We start from the raw sequence: 24,410 nt of genomic DNA, 5'->3' as shown, positions 1-24,410 counted from the left end.
CCCAATTTTAAAGAAATAATGCCACCTTTCATTAATTCATTCTATCAATCATTCATATATATTCATTAATTCATTCATTTATTCAATTTATTCATTGAAAAACTTGACATTTCTCAAGGAAAAATAAATAAAAAGTGAGCAGCTTTCATAAAGAATAGAGCCTTTTCCCTTAATGCATTAAAAAACACAACCTTAATACAGTATAAATGTTTTAAAAACCCTAATTTATTGTTTATTTTAATAGCCAGCCTGGTTGCTGTAGCCACAGAGGAATTTTCAAGGACAAGAACCAGTGCTGGTAAAACTGTGGTCTCTGTGGTTTTCCATACCGGCTCTCGGCAAGGATTTTCAAGAAAGGAATACCATCTCCAAGTAAGAAGAAATTCTAAGCATGTCTGGTTTGAATGCTTGCAAAATGCATCTGGGTACTCAATAAGATGAGGTTTACCTTTGAGTTGTTAAAAACTGATTCAGGGTTGGTATTCATTTAACTCTTCAAGTCAGTTCTTAACTTCAGTCTATATCCTAAAATTTTCAGTGTCAATTTTAAAGGCAAGTGTTTTTAACATAAAAGTTTGTATAAAATCAATGAAAATATAGTATTAATGATTCCTTATTTTGTTATAATATGTGAACTGTGGGATACTTAACATAGGAAAATAAATTAAGTAAGGAAATGACTTGAAGATGTTTTTATGAAAACCTGCCCAGGGAATCAAAGTTAATGCACTATTAGTATCCATCTTTAAGTTTTAAGTTATGTTAGTATGCCCTAGTATAACAAGTTAACAGTCTTTAATACAGACCTGAGCAGACAAGATTTCTGCAGAGTCCCTGCCTGAAGTCATGAAACACCCGATTTCTGTGCTGCTGGTTCATTCGGGCATGAATGTAAAAACATGAGTAGCCCAGCTCCGTAATCTTCTTGGCCAGCAGTTCCACACGTTGGGTTGAGTTGCAGAATATGATAGACTGGTTGATTTGGAGCTGAAATATGAACAGTTGATAATACCTTTAATTATAGGAGTACTAGCATTGTATTTGCTATGTAGTCATGAAGTTGAAAGGAGATTCAATCTCCCGGGGATGTTATGCTATTAATGGCTAATATGTTGTTGTTTTTTGGTTGGTTTTTTATATATATATATACGCTTGTTTGGTGCAATTATTTTGAACTGAAGTCTATAATCATTCTCAAATGCTTATGAAGTCTTGTAAAATTTCTAACAGCTTCTGGTTCAAGACAGCCCTTTATATCGGAAAATAATGGTTAAAACACCGTACCTTCTTATACCGTTTTACCTAGTGTTTGAAAATCAGACTACATTTGCTACCAATAATCGATTCGAATCAGGCCAAGCATTTCCATTTACTATCGGACAATAATCGAAAGTTCATAAAATCAATAAGGAATATATTCTTTATACATAGTATCATCATGATCATTTAATTTGGTAAACCTGGAATCAGTATGTGTGATACATTAGTCATGCTTTTTGCAACAGTTAGTCAATTTCCATAACCTTTTTCGGTCTTTAATAACTTCATGAAGAAAACATAAAAACACAACACATACTTAATAATTGCACATCAATTGCAAAATAATGCACACCGCATCAAGTAAATTATCTAAGCATTTTATCCATGTAAAAGCATATTAAATATTTGTGAACCTAAGCTTAACATTCAATAACCTGTTATATTGAATATTTCATTAGAATATCATAATTTCATAAAACTTGAATACTTGAACAAAAATGTAAATGAAAATTAGTTCAATACAGATGATACAAAAAAAAGGTTCAAAAACAGAATGCATCGAGCCGGGATTTCCGGTATTTGCAGGTAAGACCAGACCCACCACACTATCCTAAGAAACGGGTTATTGAAGAAGGTTTTATGAAATAATTATATCAAAAATTAAAAACAGATTGTAATTTTGGGAGAGTGTGTTTTTAAGCAAAAGTGTATACATTCACCGCATTTGTGTCGACTTTTACCACAAATCAACAAAAAATGTACGGTAGTTACCGGAAGTAACATTGGCAACATTGATTTTGGACAAGCACTATCGATTGTCGCCGACATAGCATTGTCAGCAATGATTAATCGATTGTACTCAATAATCGTTTCATCACTAGTTTTACCCATTTAGTTTTGTGGATTGTGCTGTCCATTTTATCACCAGCTGCAGTGTGGGCAAGCAGCAAATATAACTTAACCAGTATGCAACAGTACTTACCTTAGAGAAGAGGGTGTTCAAGCAGTGGACTTTCTGTTTCTCTTGGACAAAGGCGTAGTACTGTGTGACTCCCTTCAACGTCAACTCGTCCATCAAGTTTATCTCGTATGGACTGTGCAGGTACTTCTTCTATCGAGGTAAAAATAAGTAAATATTTGAAACTTGAACATGGACAAAATCATTAATGAAGTAGAAAGGTTTGTTTTATTGGGGTTTTCAAAAGAAGTCAGGTGATGAGACTTATTTACAACAAATTCGTTGTGAGGATATATCTACTCCAGTATTATGCCTACGGTACATTTCAATTTTGTGTATCATAAACTATGGTTTGAGCATGTATAATGTTAATTATTATCACATTCAGTGTTGTTAAACCATGTGTACCTTGATTTTTCAAGGAAATTTCCATGAAAAATCTAAACAAGACAAGTTAATACATTATAACCATTTTATTGGTTGATAAATATTGACCAATCAGTCAAAAGCTTGGATAACTTTGACCAAACACTTAACCACTGTTTTACAGTAGAAAGCTGGACGATATCAGTAATATCAATATAACAGTTATTTTTGCCTTCATGACATCCACTTACAAAACAGTTCAGACTCCATAACTGAGACATCCACTTACAAAACAGTTCAGACTCCATAACTGAGACATCCACTTACAAAACACAGCCGACTGCCTCCATGATTGAGACGTCATAAAACATTAGACCACCTCTATGACTCGGACATCCACATCTGCCTCCATGATTGAGACGTCATAAAACATTAGACCACCTCTATGACTCGGACATCCACATCTGCCTCCATGACTGAGACATCCACATCTGCCTCCATGACTGAGACATCCACTTATAAAACAGCAATCCACCTCCATCAGTGGATATAGCAGCCTCCATGCATGAAAACCAACTGTATACAAAGAATGATTTCCCCTAACATTAGAAACTTTAACAAACCATGAATTGTTCGACGGAGAGAGGAAATGTGGCTGAGTAGAGAAGGATCTGTCGGTCGTTGGGTAAGTGACTGATGATGTTGTCCAACATTCCCTTGAAATCCTGGGATAATAACTTGTCAGCCTGTGTTAAAAGAAGAATGTATCTTTTAAAACAGAAATTATATCTTTTAAAAGCATGCCAATTTGTTTTCATAAATGATTAATAATACATCCATTTAATATTTTTATCAATATCCCAGTTCTATAAATATTTTTGATTCCTACATTGAAGCAATAAGCTTTACAGTCATAAGATATAACAAGAACTGTCGGAAGGACAGCCACTCGACTATACAACGCATTGTCTTAGAAAATGAATTCAAAAACAATGTAATATTTGTCTGTCGAAAGTTCAATAAAAATGTCAAATTAAAAAGTAAAAAAGAAATGCAGCAATGTGACAAAACCAGGTTTCCAATGATTGACAGATGCACTACAGCCTTCTTTGTTAAGATTCTGTTTCAACTGTTTTTTTTCTATTCTTACTAACAGTGACATTGACATTGACCCTAGGGGCCACAAACCCAATCCCATGAAAGGTTTCTATAAACTCTTCCTATTGGCCACAAACCACTTGTACACCAAGTTTCATACACCTAGATCCATTCTTTTCCAGATGGATGGAAGGACATTCCCATCATTTCTGTTCTCATAGAAATCTTATGTTTTGTCTGACAAAAAAAGGCATACATAATCTCCAAATGGCCTCTTTCTACATACCAAGTTTAATGAATGAAGCTGTTGAAACTTTTAACGTTAAGCTAAGTTCCAGTCAAAAGTCATATTTTCACTCATTTTGTTGCTTAAGTTGCCTAATAGTGGTCCGACACAAAATGAAAATGACGCATAATACCTTAATGGCCCTCTACCCACACACTTCCATGAATGAAGCTTTTCTGATATATTCATTCCCATAGCAACCACATCTTGTCCAACAAACACATTAAATGTACCTTATTTCCCAGTTGGCCCTCAATACAAAAACAAAGTTTCATTAATCTAGCAGGCATACTTCTTGAATTATAGCAGCATCCAGATTTCACAAACAGACAGACGGAAGGTAAACCTATAGCACCATGGGTGACACTGAAAGGGGGCTAATACAAAATGTAAGCTCACCTCATCTAAAACCAGGATCCCACACTTGCTGATTTTCACCAGGTTTTTATTCATTAAATCCAGGATTCTCCCGGGCGTGGCTACTACAACATGTACTGAAGAGAAGAACGCATTAACATTCATTACATCTGCTAACAAGTGTTTTGAAATCCAAATACTCCTTGTTTTCAAAACTGATTTTGAGTCAAAGCTCCAACAATATCAGGGGTCCTAACAACTGATAATGGCCAATCCTGATATAAGCCAGGCGTCTTTATTATTGAGTACAAGTATTCATAACCAAAGCAGGGTAAAGGGGTTTAAACACCAGCTGAAGTTGTTTCCAAAATAATTAATTTCATGGTGCTTCCTACTGTTTATCATGCATTTGTCCTTGCAAATAACAATCTTTACAGCTCAGAGCTTTTTCTATAGTACCCACGGATCGGACTATTGGACCCCTTCCAAAAGCAAAATATATTATATTTTTCACAATCTTCTGAAAAAAAAAAAAAAATCGAAAGTAAAAAAAAAAAAAGAAGCTGTACAAGATTAAAACCTCATCCTAATTTCAGAACTTCAGAACCCCTTGTTACTAGCTAGAGGATAATGGCTGGTTTGTAATTTTAACTGTAACATGTATATGCAGGGCTTCCTAAAACTGACACTTTGCCAGTCTGGACCAATTTTGACCTTCTAGGACCGATAACAATAAGAAAATGGCTTAATATTCGGAATTTTCAAGGTCGACGGCCCAGACTGATTGAATTTTCAAACTTTTAGAAGCCCTGTGTTTATGCATTGTCAATCTTGCACATGACCATGTGTTTAAAGTTCAGGTTACAGATCAATTAATTTAACAGTGGACTTTTCTAAGTTATAAATGATCAGTATTAACGCTGTATACTTCATGAACCCCACCCTGCTAACAGAACAGTAGTCCCCTATATAGTCCCACAGTCTTCCACGCGTAGACAAAATGAACACAGGGCTCAACCTAGGATCAATTGTTAGGGAAAGTCACTTCAATCAATTTATGGTTATGGAAAAAGTAAGCCTGGTTGACTTCTCTTTTATGTAATTAAACAGCAAAGTCAAAAAGCACAGAGCAAGGAAATCGCCAAATTCGTCTTCAAGGATGAGCCCTTGAACATACAAAATATTACAGTCCATGTAGATTGAACCTCAATCATAGATCTAGAGCAGGGTTTCCACTAGAAAAATTCTCTAAGAGCATTTGCTAGGTAGAATCGGGATGCTAAAACACATATATTTTTTCTATGCCATAGATACTGATTAGCTGGTTACCTGGTTCATAAAGCCTCATAATGTCATCTTTAAGATTGGTTCCTCCTGTGGTGACCATCACCTTGGCCCCGATGTGTTTGGACAGCTCGATCAGGATCTGACTAGTCTGCAATGCTAACTCTCGTGTCGGGACTACACACATGGCTGAAACATTAAATAATATCTATTTAGATAGTGTTCATGTTTAGAGTGAAAATAACAAGTACTGGATTACAAAGCAGTTGTCTGACCAATTTCAGGCTGAAATTCGACCCGATTCCCAATGCTAAAACATACTTTATCACAATTGTGAATAAGTATTCAAATTTTATGTTAAAACAGATAAAATAAAAAAAGATGAAAATGGAAAATGGTGTATGCTTAAATACATTTTTTGAGGTTTTCTGCATGTTTTTAAATAGTGTTTCCCCTAAGCATCGAGCATGGCATCACTAGTAAGCAATATTGAGATTCCTTATTTTAGGCAAAATGACCCATTTTCACAACCAGATTTTTTTTATCCCGCCCCATTACCAAAATTGTTGCAAAAAAAAATACTGCATAGAACAGCGATGGTATTCTGAGAGCATATGTGGAACAGTCAATTTGATCATGCAGCTTTAGAATGCATGATATCTCCATTTAAACTGGTATTCAAACAAACCTCCAAATAATATAAACCAAGTGAACTGTACAAGTAGGTTCAACAAATAAATCACATCAGAAGTCAGTGCACTAAACTTAACTACTGAGCACCTGTTTCACAGAAATCAAGGCAATAGAAGCCAGTTTCATACCTTGCACCTCATCTCTTGTATTATCCACCCTCTCCAAGATTGGAATGGCATACGCTCCTGTCTTGCCTGTGCCATTCTTTGCGCGTGCAAGAATATCACGGCCCGTCAGTGCTATCGGGATGCTAGCCTCTTGGATTGGGGAAGGTGATTCCCAGCCCTTCTCAAAAATGCCCATAAGCAGGTCGCGTTTCAGGCAAAAATCTTCGAACTCGTTGCCTTTAGTGTTTGTTACATCCTGTAATAATTGTGATAATTTGTAAGCAGAATGTAAGAATTTGGGCTAACAGGGAGGGCCTAGTCCTGCAGTTATATCCGAAAGCCCCAGAGTGATTGAACCAGCCTCATGTTTGTGACATTTACTCAGACTGCAAGCAAGTCTGATCAGTAATAATTTGAACTTTCTATCTTTGCATACTGACAATAATTTGCATATATATATATATATCAACAGCAATCAAAATAAAACTTTTAAATGCCTGAATTCTGACTATATATCTTGGCTCAAGATATTGTAACAAGTCTGTCTAAATATATATATATATATATATATATATATATATATATATATATATATATATATATATATATATCAAATTCGTTTTTGGGGGCTTCTGATAATTTAATATAAATACCTCGAGAAGTAAAAAGATGTCTTCAATCAATTCTTATAAAAGTTAACAAAATATCAATAGTACATACGGATGTTTTGAATCTTTGATCCTTTGGTGGCATTTTTAATTTCGCTTTCCAACCCTGGTCACTGAATAATAACATTAAAACAATTGTTTGTACAAGTTGCACAATATGTTGAAAGCACATACATATTCCTCTTAGACTTCTCTCATTTAGATGCTAGTTTAAAACAACATTAAAATCTACATTGTTGTAATATATGTACTATATGTGAAACATACATGTATATTACTCAGGGTTGTCAATAAGTTTTTGTTAAACCGACTGAAACAGAAAAGTAGGCGGCCAGCTAGGGGGATCCGTGGGCATGCCCCCCATCCCCCTGAAAATTTTGAAATTCAGCGCTTCATTTCCTGCATTCTGGGGCATTTGGTGAATATTTAACCCTTTATTTCATAGATACGCAATTTTACTTATCTATCTATAGCTTCATAGATACGGAGATCCACGCTTTATCGATAGCTTCATAGATACGTAATTTTATGTACTCGTAATGTAGGGTCATTTATTTTCATATCTGTTGCTTGTTTATTTGCTATAAATTCATTTCCATGAAGTATAAACATCGATAAATACAAAGCTCTAAAAAAAAACGCTATGTTACTATTTTAAGAATTTTGGAAATCGCGCAATAAGGTCATTGGTATCAAAGATGCGTATAATGTTGACTGCACAGGTTTGTGGGCATTCCTGTCTCGTGTTCCTCGTGGAAATTTCCACAATGTTGCAAGTTATAATTAACTACCAATAATACAACTATATTTGATTGATCACGCGTCACAGGTCATGGTTCAGAATCGTGTCAAAATGTCGGCAATGTTGGATAAACAAAATATCGTCCACTGTGTCTACATTCGGAGCTCCTTGGCCATTTTTATCGAAAAAAAACCTCGGATCAATTTGGACGGTTAACATACTCAAAAATAGATACGTTTAAGTCCGCTGCAAGTAGATCGCGTAGTAATTTCATTTAGCAGTTAAACTTTCTTTCTGAACTCTTGGGAATCGCAATTATGTTTGCAATAAAACACTTCACTGGCAATCAATTTAAACTTAGATCAATAAATACAACTCTAAAACACTACATTTAATTAATGATATTATTCAAAAATTTACGAACTACTTCAACAGATGTACCGGCATACATCCGAGGTTGTTTTCTATTGAAATGGCCGAGGAGTTCCGAATGCTGCGTCTACAAATACCCCGAATCATGATTCAGATTATCGGAAAAATTTAAACCAGTCAAGGCGATGCTCTAAATATCGAAAAGAGATGTTATAGGCATAAAGGACCGTTTTTAGCGGTAAGGAACATTTATTACCAAAAAGACTCGCAATCAAAAAAAAATTTCTTCCAAATTTGAACCGGCCCAAACTACATTTCAACCATCCATTTCAGCCGGCGGCCGGTTCTTATTGACAACCCTGTATAATTACACATGTTTATGGGGCCTCTTGATTTACCTGATCCCAGGGCAAATGCGGAAATTGGTAAAAAGGCTTGCCCACTTTTCCATAAATTCAAAACCGATACATTAATAAACAATTATTTTAATGGTCTTACTTTTCTGCCTTCATATCGCCAGTTGCTGGACTAGAATGGTTGATAGGGTTCTCCATCTTGGTGGCGGCTGCCATGGTCGTTTGGCTGCCTTATGCAGCTACAGCACGCAATAAAATGCCTTTAAGTGACTGTCGGTTTCAACAGTCCCGTTAGTTAGCACCTGCTAACCCACAGAGTTGTACTGCACTGTTTTAGTGTTATTTTTCTATAAAGTTGTTATCACAGTAGTTTTCACTTCGAAATCATAGTCTTATAACACAAGCACCAGAGTCACGCCACACACAGTTCAAATGTCTTAGCACAAGAAATGCAGTACCGGTAAATGCATTCAGATTTTCTATGACAAAAATCTTAGCAATAAGAAAAACGCACAAATATCCTGAAATAGAAAAAACGACACTTGACATCTTTGATTCTGTATCAAGAAAAAAATGGCTTACGGTGATTGCACCCTTAAAGCTGACTGATAAGCAGCATGAAACAACAATATGTAGGTAATGTCATTTGGTATTCAGTCAAAAAAAATAATTGTGGTTTTGCAAGTCACCAGAATAAGAAAAGTCATGTGTCAGGCCTATACCATTGGTGAGAAGGGCTAAGCAAGGCACTACAAACTAAAAACTGTAAAGTCCCAGGCTCCATATTTGTTTACAAGGCACTAGTAAGAAAAATGCAAAGGATCTAACTAAATTATTAAATATAACCTTCATTTGAAATATTATGGGAGGCATTATTTGTATAAATATTGTATTTTTAATTGGTTTCGATGTGCATGTTTACAATGTGTGGACGACAAAATCGCATGTCTTAGAAAATAACCAACATTGTTTTTATTAATAGCAACTGATCAAGCATCAGCAGTGAAATATTCAAAACAACTGTCTTTGAATAAATGCACGAAGCCCTATACTTTGAAAATCTACACATGTTCCCAATTTATCCAAATGGACATAAAACCTGAAGAGAAAGAGCCCAGATATTTCACTTAACTACAGAGTAATACACCAGTCAATTACAGACCCCCCCCCCCCCAATTCTATTGGGGATACCGGGGATGTGGGGGAAATGGAAAGTGTTTTCACCTTCCATGTGGCCCCGCAGTGCTGAGCGGATGCAGAGGTTTGTATTTGTATTTCAATCAAAAATTACAGGAAATGGACCTTACCTAGGATGTCCCCAGGGTGCGGGGGAATGTGACGGGGATTTTACCAGCAGTTTGTCTCAGATTTTACACAGGATTGGCTGGACCGAAAGTCAGTCACAACTATTTCCCGAACCTAGGGGGCATGGTCATAAATTGACTGATGCATGATGCCAGCATGCTTCTAACATTTCATTTAAAGATGCACTATTACTCCCAAATAAGATTTAACACACTGAATTCAATTGTTTTAATATACCAAAAGGATGAACAATTGTCGAAAACAATGGTTCTTATGGTACTGAGTTTAATTTAAAAGATACTGTAAAACAAGATGTTGTCAATGAGTGCTTCCAAATGAAGCAAAATTCTAAATACAGTAAAATGCAATAGATAAATTCTTCTTCCAAGATTATCTTGCTGCATCTGTCTATGCAACTCTCTTGTAGTTGTTTCGATATTGTTTAGTACTATTGTACCATGACACCGGTGGATGGGGTAAAAACAATCCTTGGTAATAGCTCTTGTTTATGAACCACAACTGATTTAAGATAAAAACAACTCGATCTACGTTTTAAGCTAGCACTTTTATTTACTCACCACTGGATGATATTATTAACTGCTACTATTAACTGACGTTTTTAGCAATAAATCAGGCGTTAACTTTTAACATTTTTACTAAAAATGTACCAATATTTTGACAGTCTAAAAGATCCTGTTTAAGGTTTTTTGGGGGATATCCTTAGGAATCTCAAACAAATACACTCTACTCAAATAAGAAATATGCATAAAGTATATAAAATCTGCTTAATTACGACGATGCCAGTGGATTTACACCTACCAATTTCGGCCGAAGCTGTGAGAGATTGGATATCTCGTCAACGAATGGGGGCGCTTCGAGATCAAAACAAAAAGAAAATTCAATTTTTTAACGTGAAATATTAAAAGAATACCATTAAATATATATTTCAGAATTTAAATTACGCTGAAATAACATAATAGAGGTTGAACATGCTTCAATTTAAAGTTTAAGGATTAAATTTGAAATATTCGAATCGGCGGCTAAACGTCACCCAGCACTAATGTAAACAAACCGTTTTTGATCTATGAGGAATAATTCGTTCTATTTAAGATAACAACAAAAGTTATATAACCGTGATGGCAGCTTTCAAAGCGTAAAAGGTACAATGTTTCCATAAACAGAGTTTATTCTTATCTTATAATAAAGATAAATATACAAATTCTCAAAAAGACAAAATACAGAAAAAATCAAGTCATCTAAAAATCAACAAACTTTATTATTACAGTATAAAGACATTGTCATTTTGTTATGTACATCAGTAATAACAAATGTTAACAAATAAATAAAATGTGAATGTGTGTGTGTGTGTGAAATTGTTTTAGTGTGAGCTGCATGATGTGATCAAAGGCCATTTGTCATTTTGTGACTGTACATACATGTAGGCTTTACATTTGTATGTTAAGTGCAGCTTATATGATTAAAGGGTTTCTTGATAACCTACGTCAGACTGTTGTTGTTAATGGGTCCTCATCAGAACCCATAGCTGTCTCATCTGGAGTCCCCCAGGGATCTGTACTGGGACCACTACTCTTTCTAATCTACATTCATGACCTTCCTCAGAATGTTCAATCCAAAGTCAGACTACATTTGTATTTGCTGTCAATACTGCCATCAATTAATTTTCTCAACATCCGCCCAATCAGAAATTCTCCAGTAAGATCTTGATATACTGGAACATTGCAGCCATAATGGGACATTGAATTTAACCCATTTAAATGCCAAATAATTCAGATAACAAGGGCCACAAACCAAAAATCAACACAGTACACTCTTCACCATTGCTAACTAGAATCTGTAATAATCAGCAAAATATCTTGATGTTGACCTGTCCTCAGATTGATTGTGGGACACACACACACACACACACAAATGGCATCTCTAAGAAGGCAAACAGCACATTGGGCATTCTGAGGAGAATTATTAAGGTACACTCTGAACCACTGATATCTTCTGCCTACAAAGTTCTTGACCACCCTCAGCTTGAATATTGCTCCACAGTTTGGTGTCCTTTCACTGATACCCGCATATACCAACTTGAATCTGTCCGGATGGGCCAAACATGACTATGGACAAACATCAAATGTCACAGACATGATGCAGTCTCTACTGTGGCGAGGGCTTGATCATAGAAGAATGGATAACAGGCTCCGTCTTATGTACAAAATAAAACATAACCTAATAGCCAACCCCATCTCTGGCTACCTTATCTCACTGACAAGACCATCTCCACATTATCACAGCTCCTCTTACAGATATATGTATCTGCCACCACTGACTACTACAAATTCTCCTTCTTCCCAAGAACTGTCTTCCACTGACACAACCTCCCACCCAACTTAGTGGCCTGCCCTACCCTGGAGCAGTTCGATCAGGCTGTCTGTCAAATTGAACATGACTCGCTACAGGGAGCTACCAAACTTCTTTTTACTTTTAAACCTAATCTGGACCTCCCATTTTTTACTTTGCTTTTAAAAGTTTTATTTCTTTCACAACCTTTTATACTAACATTCTTGAAGCTTTATGTGCAAGTGTCTAGGTCCCCAGTAGGGGTTTGACATTAATGGAAGAAAGATAGTCACAGAGTGAGAAAAATGTGCAGTCAGACCCTGGCTCGAAACCCAGAACCCTCGCTTAAGGGCGAGTGCTCTACTCAGACAGCATACACACCTTCTCACAGCCTGTATAGGTATCAGTACCGTGACATACTTTCAAGCAAATTGGAAATTCGTTCTCGAATGTGACGAACACCAATACTAAGGGATACACATAATTAACATAAAGAGCATGTCATACTGCTAAGCAGTGCCAAACAGAGCTGCTATGGTCCCTTGTTGTCACAGGGTTAGAAAAATGAGTAGCTAGACTGGGGCTCAAACCCAGACCCCTCACTTACAAGGTGAGTGCTGCCAGAATGCTTACACACCTTTCACAACCTGTATGAGTAAAGGTTCTGTGTTTTGCTCTTTTATATAATTTCCCACCAGGTGCCATGGTCTTTTGGCTGCCTGATGTGTTCCAACACACAACGATATGCCTAAAAGTGACTGTAGGCTTCAACAGTCCAGCTAGTTAACCCAAAGAATTGTAACAAGCTCTAATCTGTACTGACTGAGCTAACCAATGAGGCAGCTGATTCTCATCAACATGTAAACTCATGTCTTTTAAATTGGCTATTGAAATCTTACACAATAATAAAAGCATTACACCTCCAGGAGCATAGCTAAAACATTAAGTAGATGTGCTGGTTGGTTTTGCTAGAGTGTTCTTTAATATTCTTGAAGCATTAACAGCATATTTGTTAGAGGTTTAAAAAGCATATTTTCTTACTTTTGCAGCAAATGAAGTCTTAGCTGCACCAATTTGATGTTCCATGTCAGCCTGATTTAGAAGTTTCGGAGATTCTTAATACAGAATGAGCAAGTCAAAGCAGTCAGCTGGTGATCATGAACTCATTGAAAGTTTGAGGTTCAAAATTAAAGAGGTATGTAACAAATGCAGTTATAATTTATAAAACATAATATATAAGCACAAACCTTAAATGATACTTGTGATAACCAAGACATGACACAGCTTTATTTCTTATTATAATGTTTATGCATATACAGCACAAGTTATCAATAACTTTTTTATTATTTTTATTTGCCATTGGCCGTGTTATTTCTTTGATTTGTTATTTCATTGACTTTTAGACGTTGACTATTTATTTAACAAGATGATTATTTATCATAAATTAAAACTGTCTTTTCTATAACATTTTCTTTGTTAGCGGAATGTTGTGTTGCAGTGATTTTACTAAATTGTTAAATAAAAAGTAACCACAAAAGAAGGCCTTGACAAGCATTGTGCATGTTTTCAGTTAGAACATGAGGTATCAACATTGAGAAGTAGACTGGATGGACTACGGAAAGCCAAGAATACAACCATTACTAAACGAGAGAGAGAAGTTGTTGAAGTTGGATTTAAAAGGTACAGAATTGTTACTCATATTCTCATGATTCAGGTTTCTCAGTGGTATAGAATCTTAGGTTCTCTGCCTTTAATCCTAACACTTACTGCTGGAGCAATGTTTCAAGGTTTTAATTTAAAGGGCATTGAATAGTGGTGGTGAATCCATTATAAAGGATTTATGTTTCAAGAAAATCAAAAGAAGAAGAGTAACAGATGCATGTGTATGAATGTTCTTGTTTGTGTTGTTTATCATGAACTCATCTTCTAAAGCCAAGTTGCATTGTACACATACTTTTCTTAAACGATTGACTTGCATGGTTATTAGCAGAGAGCAGTATATTTTCTGGGTTTTTTTTTATAATCTTGCATTATTGGCAGCATGTGAAAACTCTGATCTTTGGCCATAACTCAAAAACCTGTAAATAAATATATTTCTAAGTTTACAGATTTCATGTATATTATATAGGGATCCCCACTATGATGCCAAAATTGAGGAACTAGAGAAAAAGCTTAAGGAAAAGATGACCAATAGCCGAGAAATGGAAGAGTTGAAGGTATGGAATGTGCCATGAAATAATTATGTTTATATATGCTAAAACTTGCCAAAGCAGACTCATGTGTCTTATGTTTGGTTTGTAGGTTCTGTCTCCTGGGTAGTTTGCAGTATAAATATCATATGAAAGATTGGCATAGCTCTTAAAGCTACACAAATGAAGATAATCTCTGTGAAACTTCTCATAAAGGTATGTTTGTTGACCATTTTTGTGTCGCCCGCGAAGCATGACATTTGTATAGGCCTGTTATTTGTTTGGTGGCTTTGTCTACAATGCCATTGGCTTCACTTTTTCGATGAGGATCAATAAGTTTTGAATGATTTTCAAACTTGGTATGCATGTTGAACATGGTCAGTACACACCCTAAAATATTTTGGAGCCAGTAAATCAAAGGTCAAGGCCGTTGTGATCTTAACCAGAAAAATGATGGGCGCTCTCAACATCGGATTTGTGGTAAATTAGTTATGAATTACTCTTTCCCTCCCTGACTACACTATGTTTGGTTTTGAACATTTACCTAACCTAACATCTACCTAATCTTTCCTATGCCTTACCTAACCTAACCTAACCTTTACCTAACATATAGAAACAACATGCAGAGCAGCTTGCAGTTGCAGAGAAATCTCGTCGTGACCTACAGAAACAACTGGACGAACTGTACGCCCGTATGGAGACAGAGAGAAAGGATTTAAAGGACAGACTAGAAAAGGTGCGAGAAGTTTAACGGCAAACATTCCCATGGCTGTTATTGAGTGTAAGGCTGATGAGCTGTGAACAAGTTATCAGTGGCCAATCATTTCAATCAAGCGAGAGTAAGTTGCAGCATAGGGTCCCTCATACATTCACTCGCCATTCAAAAAATGTACTATAAACAAAAATATGGGGGTTTGAAGATTTAAGTGGAATGCATAATGGATTGGTGATGGTGGTACAAATGTATAAACAAAATTACATTAACTTGCACCCATGCTTTTAGTAATGTTTTTCAGGAAAAGGGTAAGAAGGCGGACAACAATGATTCTGAGCTCTATAAGTTGCGGACCAAAATTGCTGAGTTGGAGGGGGACAAGTCTGCACTTATGTTGGAGAGTAATGATTTGAAGGAGAGAGTTAACTCCCTTTGTCTGGAGCTCTCTGTAAAGGAGGCCAAATGGTGTGAGAGGGAGGAGCAGTATAAACTCAAGGTGAGGCTAGGATGTTTATTCTGAAAGTGGTCATGGTTCAGGGAGAAGGCCCTAAAATGTAACCATTCCCATGCTACTCAGTATGTTTGGAGAGATCACTGTTGTCAGGCAGATTACTGCGTTTACAAGCAAGGTTCCAAAGTCAGTATTGAGTTCCACCTGATTCTTTCATGAAATCTGAAAAATGTAGACGTGTTTGAAAATTATGGTAGCCTTTTTATGTCATGGTCAATTACCAAACACAATGAAGTTCTTATCATATACATATTTATATCTGTCATTTCACATGCACATTCACATTCAAATTTTGTTACTGCTAGCTGAAGCAGCAGTGGGGAGACAAATATGCTGAGTGGATGGCAGAGACAGAAAGGAAAATTAAAGAATTGGAGGAGACAAACCAAATGTTGTGAGTATTGATTTCGAGGTAGTTCATTGTCTGTTAAATAAGCAGTGAGGCAAGACTTATATCAAGATTTTAGTCCTATGTTGAAATTATCTAAGTGTAATATTATCTTTAATAGTTAAAAACAGAAATGAGGAAGTTAAGAAATCAATGTGTTGCTTTTTGTGATTTTCTTACAAATTAAAAATCAGAAACAACTTTATTGTATTGGTTTCCAGGGTATACAACGTATTGTTAATGAAGTTTTAACAAGTAGTGATTAAACTATTTAATCACTAAGATTATCCTCAAAAGTGAGGTCAGATTTGGATAAAACCTCCCAGGAGTGTTTGTAACCAAGAAAGGTGGTGCATACTTTGTTCAGGTTTCTTCTTAGAGTATTTTCCACTGAGTAATTGCCCTCCTCTTTTTTACAATAAATATTTTGTACACAGAGATACTTTTGCCCACTTTGACTCCAAAAACAACAACCGGATCTGGATAAAATTTCACAGCCTTCTGCTGCATGCTGTCAGCAGGGTTCACTCAGAATGTTTTGGTGCGGAGTGGAGTGTCATCTCTCCTGTGATAGCTCTTGTTTTCATTTCATTGGAATATTTACAGAAATATTTACTTTTCAAAAAATAGTTTAGTGAACACATACATGTATGAGCCCACATTGTATGAACACATACATGTATGAGCCCACATTGTATGAACACATACATGTATGAGCCCACATTGTATGAAAACATACATGTATGAGCCAATATTGTATGAACACATACATGTATGAGCCCATATTGTATGAACACATACATGTATGAGCCCACATTGTATGAACACATACATGTATGAGCCCATATTGTATGAATACATACATGTATGAGCCCACATTGTATGAACACCTACATGTATGAGCCCATATTGTATGAACGCATACATGTATGAGCCCACATTGTATGAACACATACATGTATGAGCCCATATTGTATAAACGCATACATGTATGAGCCCACATTGTATGAACGCATACATGTATGAGCCCATATTGTATGAACACATACATGTATGAGCCCGAGCCCATGTTGTATGAACACATACATGTATGAGCCCACATTGTATGAAAACATACATGTACGAGCCCATGTTGTATGAACACATACATGTATGAGCCCATATTGTATAAACGCATACATGTATGAGTCCATATTGTATAAATGCATACATGTATGAGCCCACATTGTATGAAAACATACATGTATGAGCCCATATTGTATGAAAACATACATGTATGAGCCCATATTGTATGAACACATACATGTATAAGCCAATCTTGTATGAAAACATACATGTATGAGCCCACATTGTATGAAAACATACATGTATGAGCCCATGTTGTATGAACACATACATGTATGAGCCCACATTGTATGAACACATACATGTATGAGCCCACATTGTATGAAAACATACATGTATAAGCCCACATTGTATGAAAACATACATGTATAAGCCCACATTGTATGAAAACATACATGTATGAGCCCATGTTGTATGAACACATACATGTATGAGCCCATCTTGTATAAACACATACATGTATGAGCCCACATTGTATGAAAACATACCTGTATGCGCCCATATTATCATGATTTCATGCATGTATGTGTTCTGCATAATATGGTCTCATACATGTATGTGTTTTGCACACTATTGTCTCATACGTGTATGTGTTCCACACACTATTGTCTCATACATGTATGTGTTCCGCACAATATGATCTCATACGTGTATGTGTTCTGCACAATATGGTCTCATACATGCATGTGTTCTTCAACATATGGTCTCATACATGTATGTGTTCTGCACAATATGGTCTCATACGTGTATGTGTTCTGCACAATATGGTCTCATACATGTATGTGTTCTGCACAATATGGTCTCATACATGTATGTGTTCTGCACAATATGGTCTCATACATGTATGTGCTCTGCACAATATGGTCTCCTACATGTATGTGTTCTGCACAATATGGTCTCCTACATGTATGTGTTCTGCACAATATGGTCTCCTACATGAAAGTGTTCTGCACAATATGGTCTCATACATGTATGTGTTCTGCACCATATGGTCTCATACATGTATGTGTTCTTCATCATATGGTCTCATACATGTATGTACTCTGCACCATATAAGTCTGATACATGTATGTACTCTGCACAATATGGTCTCATACATGTATGTGTTTTGCACCATATAGTCTGATATATGTACATGTTCATTACAATAAGACCATATCATCATGATCACATATATGTGTGATACCATATTGAAATGAACACATACATGTATGTGACCATATCATAATGACAACCATTCATCTCTATTACAGGCGTATGTACCTCCACCGTTCTGGTCAGGGAGTACCTGAAGAGGGGGCAAGGCACTCTTGACCACAGCCACTCACCTGCTGTAATACCATCCACTGCTGTTCAAATTAAACAAATTTGTTCTTCTACTATACTAGGTACCTTAACATTGTAAAACTTGATAAAAATACTCTCTTGTATTGTTGTATAATCCTTATTGTCATTTACTTAGTAAAAAGAAGAAACATGCCAATGAACTGCACAACTATACAATTGTAATATATAAATGTTCAATTATCATAGCATTGGGAAATCTGTCGTTTGATAGAATTAGATGTATCCTTTAAAGGCTTTTAACACTTTTTGCACAAACATTGTATGCTGTCCCCTATTTCTCGTAAATCTGAAGTCCATTATAAAAGAGGCTTTTTTGAGGGGTTTTATGCGCTATGATTGATAAGAGATTTTTAACAGAGATTTGTCAATGAAATAAAAATTATATTTCATTGTTTCAATCAGTTCAATAACAATTTGATATTTTCACTGTTTTGAAATTTTTGCCCGCACTCAAATTCAGTTTAAAGACTAGTATGCACAGGTCTAAAACACAAATACCATGATGCCTTTTATGTTTTGCATAATTTTCAGCGCCTTAAAATTGAATACAACATTTCATTTTAAATCATAATGTAGGCATACAAAACAAATAAAAAATAAATGTTTAGGTGTAAGGGGTTGGGGTCTTGTAGTGTGAATCACTGTAGAGAATTGTTCCTCTATATTTTCACTCCATGTTTAGTGTACAGATTTCAATAAATCATAATATATGATATTATATAACAGTTATTTAAACAAGTGTTCATCTGTGTTCAACAAGACAATAGATGTTTGTACTAAATGAAATACATGGCTGATAACCATCAACCTTGGTTGCTTTGCACTTATGTTTGACAGGCTGCTCCTTGTGGGTAATGCACACCAGCCACAATCATGAACATGTCTTACAGGACTGCTCCTTGTGGGTAATGCACACCAGCCACAATCATGAACATGTCTTACAGGACTGCTCCTTGTGGGTAATGCACACCAGCCACAATCATGAACATGTCTTACAGGATTGATTTCAAACTTGAACAATTTGGCAAGAGCAGAAAACTGAGCTGTATTATATTTCATTGAATACATGCAATATTTGCATATTTCCCTTGACTATCTTACATTTTTTTGTTAAAGTGCAAAAATGTTTTGACAAAGCAATGTAACAACTAATTGAGAAGGCCATGATAGATAAAGATGGCTTTCATAATTCTGGCAATTGATATAACTTCATAAGGATTAAATTTTCGTCTTTTTTTAATTTGAGTAGTGGCAAACTTTAGACGAAGTGAACAGATGTTTTCCATTGTTAAAATAATGTTGACCTCACAAAATTCACTTAAGTCAACAAATCATGCTAAAATGCTGTAGAATTCAAACAGTTATATTATAATTACAGTAATTATAGCTACCAAGTGAAGTGATTTGATACAGCATGTTGTGATTTTATGTTAGTATATTTTTATCAGAAGTATTTTTGTTGCCATGGTATTCAACTTTCTCCCCGATACTAGATCAAGTTGTATATTATTGAGTACAGTTTTAAATAGTTTGATATTGTGTTGCAGCTGCCTGTTTTTACAAGCTATATTATATAAATATTATATTATATATAAGATGCAACTGCTGATGTAAAAAACTTACTGCTGAAACATACTGTGATAATATATTTTATACAATGTTCACCTCGTTTTAAAGGCATTCGTATTTAGAGTCACAAATATATATAAAGCTATAAAACATTGTGTTATATTTTGTACCAAATGTATTTTTAATTTATTGTACATGTCACAGCCCAGGATTTCGGGCTCAATGGTAATTTTCTTTTAGGAATTCTTAATTCAAAAACGATTTGTTTTTTCAAAATCTGACTTTAAGCAGATGATTTTTTGATACGACATTAATATACAAGTATATTTTGTTTTATCTTCATGAATAATCATGTTTTATGAACTTATATATGTTGTTTATTACAAATTATTCATTTACCGAAGATCTCAAAGTTGTTGTTTTTCTGTCTGTGATACATGAAGTTTTTATTGTTTTAATTTATATGAAAGAGTTATTTCGCATGTGAGTATACATCTAAATAGTGTTGAAATATTATAAACTGCATGTAATTGCTTTTTTTCATATGCACAGGTATGTGCACTCACGCAGGTTTTGTCGCAAATAAAATCTACAGTATGACTATACCATATTTCGACTGGATAATTTTGTGCTAAATATGAAGTGTCACGTCTTTTGTCGGTTTGTGATTTAGATTTTTTCTGTGTTTGTGTACTACTAGTAAAAAAGGAGTACAAAATGGAATGTTAGTTTTATTATGCCCCCTACCTCCCCCGCGCAGGTCAGCATATAGTAATTTGTCCGTCCGTCCGTCTCACGGCGACCATTTAACAATTGAAAAAATAATGAGGAATTATGTTAAATAAAAATGACGAATTTCAACCTCGTACGAATCACGCTCATCATTTATTTCTATAAACTGAACGTCTGCTTCATCACACTTGTATAGTCTTATGTACGTGTGTCTGTGTGTCTGTCTTCTGCCTTCTCACTGCATGTATAAAGCAGCAACAACGCGGTTGAAATTACTAGCTAAAAGTGACAAACAGCCAAAGAATTCCTTTGTGTGACACATGAATACCAATGAAAGGCACGGATGTTCGAAAACCTTGTGAAGTAAAATATCTACTGGATATATTTCAACTTCGTCAGATTTACTCAAATGCTTGTCATCATAGATGGTTCATTTCTTTGCGTTCTTTTTCCAGGCAACTGTAGTTTTGGCGGTCGTCTTCTGACCAAGAGGGCCAGGGGGTTTACTGGTCGAAGTCTGAGGTCCAGACGCAGTGCTTTTAGTTGATGAAGTTTGACTGCCAGGAGTAGAGATAATTTTGGGTGGCAAGGGTACTGTCTGTGAGACAGTTGTTTTAGTTGAATTCTGAATACCAGGGGAAGTGGTCTTAACTGAAGACTTTTGATTGTTAGTCAAACGGGTCTTGGTGGAAGGCGTTTGGCTCGGAGGTGCAGAGGGTTTTAGAGGTGCTCTCTTCAGTATATGTGAGATTGAGGAAGGGGCATCTCTTTGCGTCTGCGCTTCCAGCTGTATATCACCGTGGCCGGGGACGTTGGAGTCGATAAATCCCACACTTGTGTACATTCGTAGAAACGCATCCATTTCGGCATCTCGCACAAACCTCATTGAGTGATTGTCAGTATTTTGTGCGCTTTCTACTTTAGTCAAGTCCACTTTTGCTTCGCTTATTTCATGCCTTATTTTCTCGAGCGCGCATAGCACGTGGCCGGTGTCAGTGTTACCACACAACGTGTCCAGAACATAATTATGCTCCAGTAGACACGTGACCACGTCGTAGAAATCTTTTCGAGCGTCCAGGTGATGCCGGGTACATTCTTCGACGTCTGCGCGCAGGTGCGCGATTTGCTGCTTGGCCGATGAGTACACTTGATCTAGAGCGTTTTCCATATCTAGGATTTCGTACAAAGTCTTTGTTTTTGTCTCGGTAAAGTTCTTATCAGAGCCACTCATTTCCCGTGCTTTTGCCAACTGCTTCGAAACATCCTCTTTTAATGCTTCAATTTGTGGCAATACGATATCTCGTGCTTTCTCAGATGAATCTACCTCGCACATGCGGTGATCTCGCGCTGCGCATTCCCAACAAATCGTCTGCGCATGCGTGAAACAGTAAGCTTCTTTTGGCTTTCCGCCATGTACGTCACATATTCTTGGCAACCGCTCAGGATGCCTGGGTGCCGAGCCCCTGTGCTGGTTGACGGTTGCTAGCAGCGATTCTATGAGCGAATCGCTTGGGAGGGTAACCACCCATGAGTGCGGATCAAACTCTGCCCGAGCCTTTATGGACACAAGGTTCCGACAAAGCGGACAACTGACCTCGATGTGATCTCTGCGGCGCACATGCGTTGCGTCCACGTGTTGCACGAGACAGGAACAGCAGAACACGTGCTCGCAGGGAAGCGCACGGGGCTGCCGAAAGGGCTCCAGACAGATTGAACAGCTAAGGTACTCTGCCTGTAGCGTGCTTGCCAAACGACCCGCCATGTGGTTGACCTGAATTGTAGAATGGATATGTATGGTATAGTGAGTTTCATGACATGTATACCTACTTCTAATGTAAAACGAGATAGATATTGACGCACCAATACCATATCATTTACCAGTATAATGCAAACGGCGTTTATGTTTTTCTCTTCAGTTTAAAAACGCGTTCCTTTATATGTTATTCAGTGGCGTAGCTAGTCCTATATTTATGTAGATTCATAATTGTGCTTGAGGGGGGTCCGGGTGAATGACCCCTCGGAAATGGCGCAATCTGGTGCATTTTAGGTACTCTGGTACTCTATTTAGTACTAGTAAATGGACAGTTTTAGGATCATGTAGTCAAGTCACATACTGCAACTTTGGCTGATTTTTTTTTCTTTCGTCGGAATCATGTTGGTTCAGCCGCGTACTTGCGTATATGGTTATGACATTGTTGAGAGATATTAAGAAAACGGTTCAGAAGTATGCATATTAAACATTTGAGTACAACTCATTATGGTTGAGCAATTGCTCGAGTAGATTTTTGTATCTACATACATGTATAATTATTTTCCCTTTATTATATCTGCATTAGTATCAACAGAATTTATGAGAGATTGCACTTTTTAAAAAGAGTAACATATTACTGGCTTTGAATAATACTCTGCGATAAAATGTGTTGAGATTGGGAAATGCTTGTAATAAAAAGTAAACATTATATCCATATTAATCTTAAATGAACATTTCAATTATCAACTTCAGAATTCAGACAAAGTCCTTGAATGCAGGAAACAAAAGCAGAAAACAATCACAACCCAATTCAATATGCACATGAATAACAGGAAGTGGCTACAGATGGCGGGAATGAGTTGACGTTTTGTTGTTGTTGAAAAAAACTTACAATAAACTGGACGATTTGATTTTCTACTTATTTAAGGTATTTTTTCGTAATATAAAATGGTAAAAGGCATTTCAAAAAATACAAGTGAATAATGAAAGGTGAAGTACATATAAGCAAGAAAGATGAAGTACATGTAAGCAAGAAAGGTGAAGTACATGTAAGCAAGAAAGGTGAAGTGCATTTAAGCAACAAAGGTGATCAGAAGTACATTCAAGTATTAAGCAAGAAAGGTGAAGCAAGAAAGGTAAAGTACATGTAAGCAAGAAAGGTGTAGTGCATGTAAGCAAGAAAGGTGTAGTGCATGTAAGCAAGAAAGGTGTAGTGCATGTAAGCAAGAAAGGTGTAGTGCATGTAAGCAAGAAAGGTGTAGTGCATGTAAGCAAGAAAGGTGTAGTGCATGTAAGCAAGAAAGGTGTAGTGCATGTAAGCAAGAAAGGTAAAGTACATGTAAGCAAGAAAGGTGTAGTGCATGTAAGCAAGAAAGGTGAAGGACATATAAGTATTAAGAAAGGTGAAGTACAAGTAAGCAAGAAAGATGAAGCACATGTAAGCAAGAAAGGTGAAGCACATGTAAGCAAGAAAGGTGAAGTACATGTAAGCAAGAAATGGGAAGTACTTGGAAGCAAGAAAGGTGAAGGACATACAAGTATTAAGAAAGGTGAAGTGCATGTAAGCAAGAAAGGATAAGTACATGTAAGTATTAAGAAAGGTAAAGTAAGGAAGAATTCAGTAACTTGATGACAGCGTAATTAAGGTGGTACTACTTACCCTAATGACCGTTTAAAGTTACATGTGATTTAAAATTCCCAAATGAACCAAAATTTCATAAGCAAAAGATTAATATACATTCATGATATCTTGTTCATAAAATCTTTACAGATACCAAAAGAACTGTTAAAGTAAGCCTTAAAATATACAGGTGATCAATATTTGCTCAGGTTTAGTTTAAATACGAATAATCGTATTGATTTTCCTTTTCGGCTTACGAAGCGTA

General features: G+C 36.2%; 3 protein-coding genes across 5 annotated transcripts; 1 reads left to right on the top strand and 2 right to left on the bottom strand.

The window, feature by feature from the left end:
• Positions 1 to 795: 795 nt before the first annotated feature.
• On the bottom strand, positions 796 to 10,748 carry LOC128235304 (ATP-dependent RNA helicase me31b-like). The gene is made up of 9 exons (XM_052950118.1): positions 10,672 to 10,748; positions 8,690 to 9,068; positions 7,130 to 7,190; positions 6,431 to 6,665; positions 5,655 to 5,798; positions 4,368 to 4,462; positions 3,208 to 3,330; positions 2,243 to 2,371; positions 796 to 987 (listed from the first exon to the last, which is right to left on the bottom strand). The coding sequence occupies exons 2-9, from the start codon at positions 8,761 to 8,763 to the stop codon at positions 796 to 798; spliced, it is 1,053 nt and encodes a 350-aa protein (XP_052806078.1). The 5' UTR covers positions 8,764 to 9,068; positions 10,672 to 10,748.
• On the top strand, positions 10,741 to 20,741 carry LOC128235306 (cingulin-like protein 1). 3 transcript variants are annotated; one of them, XR_008261182.1, is made up of 9 exons: positions 10,741 to 11,012; positions 13,248 to 13,393; positions 13,769 to 13,878; positions 14,327 to 14,414; positions 15,001 to 15,123; positions 15,404 to 15,598; positions 15,919 to 16,007; positions 18,380 to 18,514; positions 19,364 to 20,741. XR_008261182.1 is itself a non-coding variant. In XM_052950119.1 (8 exons), exons 2-8 carry the CDS (start codon positions 13,325 to 13,327, stop codon positions 18,438 to 18,440), a joined length of 735 nt encoding a protein of 244 aa, XP_052806079.1. In that variant the 5' UTR covers positions 10,741 to 11,012; positions 13,248 to 13,324; the 3' UTR covers positions 18,441 to 20,740. The 3 variants fall into 3 exon arrangements, 2 of the variants coding, with proteins under 2 accessions (XP_052806079.1, XP_052806080.1); XM_052950119.1 differs by having other exon boundaries at positions 18,380 to 20,740; XM_052950120.1 differs by lacking the exon at positions 15,001 to 15,123 and having other exon boundaries at positions 18,380 to 20,741.
• A 23-nt stretch (positions 20,742 to 20,764) lies between these two features.
• On the bottom strand, positions 20,765 to 24,343 carry LOC128235303 (E3 ubiquitin-protein ligase TRIM35-like). Its single transcript, XM_052950117.1, has 2 exons — positions 24,185 to 24,343; positions 20,765 to 22,545 (listed from the first exon to the last, which is right to left on the bottom strand). The coding sequence occupies exon 2, from the start codon at positions 22,534 to 22,536 to the stop codon at positions 21,205 to 21,207; it is 1,332 nt and encodes a 443-aa protein (XP_052806077.1). The 5' UTR covers positions 22,537 to 22,545; positions 24,185 to 24,343; the 3' UTR covers positions 20,765 to 21,204.
• Between the last annotated feature and the right edge of the window lie 67 nt (positions 24,344 to 24,410).

The sequence above is a fragment of the Mya arenaria genome, chromosome 5, assembly GCF_026914265.1.
Source record: "Mya arenaria isolate MELC-2E11 chromosome 5, ASM2691426v1".
Lineage (NCBI taxonomy): Eukaryota > Metazoa > Mollusca > Bivalvia > Myida > Myidae > Mya > Mya arenaria.
This window is presented reverse-complemented; position numbering and strand designations above follow the sequence as displayed.